At 33.1% G+C, this 7015-nt stretch overlaps 1 protein-coding gene across 1 annotated transcript; it reads left to right on the forward strand.

Annotated features, from left to right (window-relative positions):
* The first annotated feature begins 500 nt into the window (after positions 1-500).
* Positions 501-6753, forward strand: LOC122307495. The gene is made up of 9 exons (XM_043120405.1): positions 501-948; positions 1035-4252; positions 4932-5202; positions 5271-5367; positions 5466-5590; positions 5672-5750; positions 5871-5987; positions 6350-6470; positions 6586-6753. The coding sequence occupies exons 1-9, from the start codon at positions 501-503 to the stop codon at positions 6751-6753; spliced, it is 4644 nt and encodes a 1547-aa protein (XP_042976339.1).
* Positions 6754-7015: the final 262 nt, after the last annotated feature.

Consider the following 7015-nt stretch of genomic DNA (forward strand, 5'->3'; position numbering starts at 1 on the left):
TTGTGTCTGTTGCCTTATTTTCATTTTTTAACCAAATAGGTTAGTCGCATCACGGTTCTGTCGGATTTAGACAATTGTTGAAGGTAGTGCCATTTGAAGCATATTCTCTGCCATTAGTCCCCAGCAGCATACATTGTAAAGCAAAGCGATTCCACCATGAAACAACTGGCTTTTGCTGTGCTGATGGAACAATTTCTTTAGCCACAAATGATGTTCCTGATCAGTTTTATGCATTGTTTACCTCCAACACAGATGAATCTACACATTTTAGGACATACATTAGAACTTATAATAACAAGTTCGCTTTTACATCCTTTGGAGTGAAGTTTGATAAAGATCTTTGCAGGAGAAATAGAGGAATCTATACTTTCAGAACTCAAGGACAGATCTATCACTATATCAACGATTTGGTTCCTTCAAATCGTCGTCCTTCTTATCTCCAGTTGTATTTCTATGATACAGAACATGAATTAGAAAATCGCATTTCTGATTCAAATAGAATGGATCCATCAATTGTCAATCAACTCATTGATATTCTTCGCATCAATCCGTATTCTATTTTTTTCCGCTCTCTTGGTGATTTGCTAGATTTGGAAAATCAAATAATTCATATAGGATCAGATGCTGGCCTAGATCAACGTGTATTCAATGCCCCCACATTTTCACAAGTTGCAGCAATATGGGTAGAAAATGATGATGAAGATCAACTAAGAGGACGTGACATTTTTGTCTTTAACCATTCTGGTGGAAGTCATATAGTTCAGTACTATTTTGGGTGTTATGATCCATTGCAATATCCATTGTTATTTCCATTTGGCGATGTTGGTTGGCATCAAGGGATTGAAAGGATTAGTAGAGGAAGGAGATCTACATATAATGAAACAAACGGATTAATAAATCCTCAACAATCAGTGACTGCAGAAGAATTACTTGCAAGAGAACAACGAGGTTAGATTGCAGTATTAATATTCAAAAATTTCATTTAGTATGTACTTCTAACTTAGTAACGTTTCATTCACATTCAACTTTTGTAGCGTCAAACAGAAAAAGGAAGGATCCAGTTGTTTCATGCCGTGAATATTATTGCTACAAATTACAAATAAGAGAAAATGTCAGATCAATTTTGCTACTTTCTGGTCAACTATTGCAACAATTTGTAGTAGATATGTATGTTAAGATCGAGACGTCAAGATTAGATTATTTTAGGAAGAAGCAACAACATATTCGATCAGAGTTATATCAAGGTATTGTTGATACAATTACGCTTGGGGAAACAAACGCTTCTAATGTTGGAAAACGGATTATACTGCCTTCATCATTTATTGGAGGTCCAAGAGACATGAGAAAAAGATATATGGAAGCAATGGCTTTAGTTCAGCGTTATGGCAAACCAGACATTTTCTTAACAATGACGTGCAATCCAAATTGGAAAGAAATTACAAATGAACTACATCTGCATGAGGAGAGTCAGAATCGACCTGATTTGGTTGCTCGAGTCTTTCGTGCAAAACTAGAAGAATTAAAGGATCAATTATTCAAGAGGAAAATATTTGGTCAAGTCTCAGCATATGTCTACGTTATGGAGCATCAAAAGAGAGGTCTTCCACATGCGCATTTTTTAATTATCTTACAGAAGGATTGGAAGGTCTATGCGCCTGAATCTTTTGACGAGATCGTATCAGCAGAGATACCTGATAAAAATACAAACTTGCACTTGCATAACGCTATTGTAAAGCATATGATGCATGGGCCATGTGGAGTGTTGAACCCAACAAATGTTTGCATGAAGAAAAATGGTTGTTGCAAAAGTAATTATCCAAAAAATTACGCATCTTCTACAACCGTTGGAAATGATTGCTTCCCAATATATAGGCGTTCAAACAATGGAGTAACTGTCAAAGTCAGAGGCCAAAATTTAGATAATCGTTGGGTTGTTCCATATAATCCATATTTGCTTGCAACATTTGATTGTCACATTAATGTCGAGATTTGTTCTACGATAAAAGCAGTCAAATATCTTTATAAATACATTTATAAAGGACATGATCGTGTTGCTTTCAACTTGATTTCTGAACAAAACAATCAACAAGTTGATGAAATCCAACAATTCCAATCGGCCCGATGGATTGCTCCCCCCGAAGCTATGTGGAGAATATATGGCTTTATTATTAATGAGATGTACCCAGTAGTGTATAGTTTACATTTACATCTGGAGGATCAACACCCAGTGATTTTCCGAGCAAATGATGATCTAATCAATGTTGTCAACTTAGATCGTTCTAGAAAATCGATGTTAACAGAATTTTTTGCATTAAATCGAGTAGACGAGAATGCAAAGAGATTACTGTATAAAGAATTTCCAGAATATTATGTTTGGAACCAACAAAACAAAGATTGGACTCCTCGGAAAAAGAAAACTGTTATAGGCCGTATTGTTACAGCAAATCCATTTGAAGGCGAAATGTATTATCTGCGGATATTGTTAAACCATGTAAGAGGACCTTTGTCGTTTGACGATCTCAAGACAGTTGATGGTGTTGTGGCTCCAACATTTCGCGAGGCAGCAACAATGCGTGGGTTGCTACAGAGAGACAGTAGCTTAGAAGATTGTTTACAGGAAGCATCTTTATATCAAGTGCCATCCAGTTTGAGACGGTTATTTGCAACAATATTGGTTTATTGTAATCCAACCAATCCGAGGGAGCTTTGGGAACGTTTTGAACAAGATATGTCAACTGATTTCAAATCAACAGAAGATTCTATATCAAATGTAAGAACCCAAGTATTGAGGTCAATCTCTTTTACAATTGAATCAATGGGGAAAGACATTAATTCCTACCATCTTCTTGATGACGACATTTGCTTCGATGAAAAAGAATTTCAATCTAGAGAAATCGATGATGAATTGGCTGTTGAAATTCTAGAAGAAGATATTGCTGCATCACAATTTCTTAATAGTGAACAACAACATGTCTATAACGCAGTGCTGGAAAAAGTATTTGCAAACCAAAATGCTGCATTCTTTGTAGATGGCCTAGGTGGGACAGGGAAAACATTCTTGTACAGAGCACTTCTCGCAACAGTACGATCAAGAAAATTAGTAGTACTTGCAACTGCTTCATCAGGCGTTGCTGCATCTATTCTTCCAGGAGGTCAAACAGCACACTCACGTTTTAAGCTTCCACTTGATACTGATGAAAGAAACACGTGCTGTGTCAGCAAACAAAGTGCACTGGCAAACCTACTACGTGCAGCAAAATTAATAATTTGGGATGAGGCTCCAATGATAAGAAAACAACACATAGAAGCATTGGATAAGATGCTACGAGACATCAATGATTCAGATGTAACATTCGGTGCAAAGGTTGTTGTTTTCGGTAGAGATTTTCGACAGGTTTTACCCGTGGTTCGTAAAGGAACAAGACAACAACAGGTTAATTCCAGTTTGGTTTATTCCTATTTGTGGCCTACATTGACCAAGTTCCGATTAACTGAAAATATGCGAGCAAGACTTGATCCAGTTTTTTTAGATTATGTGTTAGAAGTTGGAAACGGAATGTCGCCAAACACAGTTGATGAAACCATAAAGATTCCAAATAGGATGCTTATTCCCTATTATGATGACAGCACTTCTTTAGATCATTTAATAGAAGATGCTTTCCACAATATTCATGAATATTCAATGAATATTTCAATTATGATGAATCGGGCAATATTAACACTGAAGAACAGTTATGTTGACGAAATAAACGCATTGTTGATTCATAGGCTCCCGGGTGAAATTCAGCGATATTACAGTTTTGATGAGACAATAAATGCATCTGAACAATCAGTTATGGAAGATTTCTTGAATACTCTAACCCCAAACGGACTTCCGCCTCATGAATTATTACTCAAGAAAAACTGTCCCATCATGCTGCTTAGAAATATTAATCCTTCAGAAGGGCTATGCAACGGAACCCGTTTGATTTGTCGGGCTTTTGATCAAAATGTCATAGATGCAGAAATTGCAGTTGGACACCATATCGGAAAAAGAGTGTTCATTCCAAAGATACCATTCTTACCAAATGTTGATGAAAATAGTGGTTTTCCATTCAAACGAACTCAATTTCCTATAAGATTGAGTTTCACAATGACTATAAATAAGTCACAAGGACAGACATTAGATTGTGTTGGGATTTATTTACCTCAGTCAGTTTTTTCACATAGTCAATTATATGTGGCTTTATCAAGGGCAAAGACATCATCTGCAGTGAGGATTCTAATACGACCAGTGTCCACTGAACAACGTGAAAAGAACTGCACAAAAAATATTGTGTTTACAGAATTACTTACATTATCATGTTTGAATTAATATTATACAGGTAACTAGATTTAATTGTATAGTTTCGATTTATTGTGTATTATAATATTCTTCTCTATATGTCTAATATTCAGTCATTTATTTAAATGTCTTCGTCATTTATTTTAGTAATTTATGAATTTAAATTAAGATCTGTTATACTTATACATCTGATATTTTTGTATATGAAAAGGGAAAAAATGTGGACGGTGTATACATCAATAAAGGATATCACTCCGAAAACAAAAAACTGGAAGATTAAGATGATCGTTGCGGAAAGGTCACCTAAACGAATAAGCCAACGCACAGCAGTGAAGTACCAAAATTTGATATTAATTGATAAAGAGGTATGATATTTGTTAGCATATATTATGTTTCCAATTTTCAATATCCTTTCAAATTAGAGGTTCTTGTATTCTATATTATTATTAAAAAATATCAATTACATTAAATTTATTTATTTATCTTTTTATGACATTTTTTGTTTAAAAAAATACAAAAATTATTTAAAATAATTAGTATAGTAAAATAATCCTCATAATTTTATATAATACACTACTAATCACAATTATTTTTATTATTGGTTCAGGGAAATCGAGTGCAGGCGACAATGTTTGGAACTGATATTGACCCCCGGGAGAACACTTTAAAAATTTTACAGTCCTATTATATCATTGATGCATATGTCAAACCAGTAGATCCAAAATACAAAATTGGAGAATATCAATATCAATGGACCCTGAACTCAAAAACAATAATAGAAGATATTCCACAGAACGAAGAGCAAATAGATGCACCGAAATATGAGATCGTCCCATTCAAGGACTTGGAGGCTTATAGAGGGTCGATTGGAGAAATAGGTAATTTAATTTAAATTTTATTATAAATTAATTATCAATAAATTAACATTTCATATTCAAATATTTAGATATTTTAGCTGTCGCAATCAAAATTAAGCCAACTAAAGAGATAACGGCAGCATCTGGACCAACAACGATCCAGGAGATATATGTTATTGATGAAAGGTAAAAAATTCTTATAACTTCTCATCTCTTTTAAAATTGAATTCCAATATTAATTTAGGAATATTTTATTAACTCTTTTAATTATTTCAATTTTGTAGCTTGAACCCCATATGTTTGACTATGTGTGGTCGATTTGTCCAAGACGAATGTAAGAAAATATCAGATATTATTGAAGATAAGCCGATAATACTTGGAACAAAAATATCTGTTGGATCATATAACGGTATTTATAATAATAAAACAGCTTAGATATTTTTCCATATCGTATATACTAGCACTAATATTGATGTCAATTTCATCAAAGGATTGTCTCTATCATCACGTCCATCAAGTACCTTTATAATCAATCCTCTTCTTCCTGAGGCAGCTGCAATGAAGCAATGGTAATTCTTGAAAATTAACAATTACATATTAATGCATTTTTATTAGAGTTATTTATTGATTTATGTAATTTACATGTATATTTCATTTCCTTACATTATTATTCTTTTCTGAATTTTAAGGGCGAAGAGTAACGATTTGATAATTAGAAGTATTATTGCAAGATCCTTGACCTACCCATCTGCACCACTGTCATCTGTTGGTATTCGGGAAATTGTGAAGAATTGTGATATTGCAGGGTTGAGTAAGGGTTTATAACTCATGGCGGTAAATATTATTTTATTAGTAATAAATTAAAATATTTACACAAACATTCATTCTAAAAATTGATTATAATTTAATGCAGAAAGCAAAATTCTGGATAAAGGTGAAGGTAAATGTTATTGACTTCACCCAAGTTTTTTATTACATGTCATGCATTGGCTGTAATAAAGGAACTGGATATAAATACAATGAAAGCTTCGTTTGTATGTATTGCAAAAACCAAGGGGTCTGCAAACCACGGTACGAATCTTACAATTTTAATTTAAAATTGATGTCTGATTTCATTCATAATTTAACACTATTCAAATTGAAATTAATATATTCAACGCATTTAAAGTGCTAGGGCATATGTTGAACTGGACGATAACACTGGAAAGTTAGCTGCTACTATGTTTGGTGAAGTAGCAGAACAGACACTTGGTTGTTCAGCAGTTAAATTGATGGAACGTGCTGGAGAGGTATCTCTTTAATTTTTCTTCAAAAGTTGAGTTTTGTTATAATGAATTAATTACAAAAAAATGGGTTTTTTTTTTTTTATTAATTATGTAAAGCTATTCAAATTTTATTTTGTAGGAAAATCCACCGTATGTTAAACGCATTGCGGAAAAATTATCAAAAAAAATTTGGAAGATTCACGTCTATGCAGATCCAGAGAAACTGAAGGAGAAAAAATATAGGCAATTTAATATCCTCTCTATCGAAGCGGTGGAAGATGAAGAAAATGCTGGATCATCATGTTAGAATCAAAATGATCTCAAACAGCTTTCATAGAACTATGAGTGATGTTTATTTATAAGATCATGTTATAGATTCTATTAATGCTCTTCTTTTTTAATATATCACAATGTTTCATTATTTATCAATTATATAAAATTACATCATTAGTTAGTTAATTAACCAAAAATATTACATCTTTAGTAATAAAAAATTAATTCTTAACCAAAAAAATTACATATAAACTAAGCAAACGTGCATTGCACGTTGCTTTCACCTAGTATATATA

The sequence above is a fragment of the Carya illinoinensis genome, chromosome 4 (assembly GCF_018687715.1).
Source record: "Carya illinoinensis cultivar Pawnee chromosome 4, C.illinoinensisPawnee_v1, whole genome shotgun sequence".
NCBI lineage: Eukaryota > Viridiplantae > Streptophyta > Magnoliopsida > Fagales > Juglandaceae > Carya > Carya illinoinensis.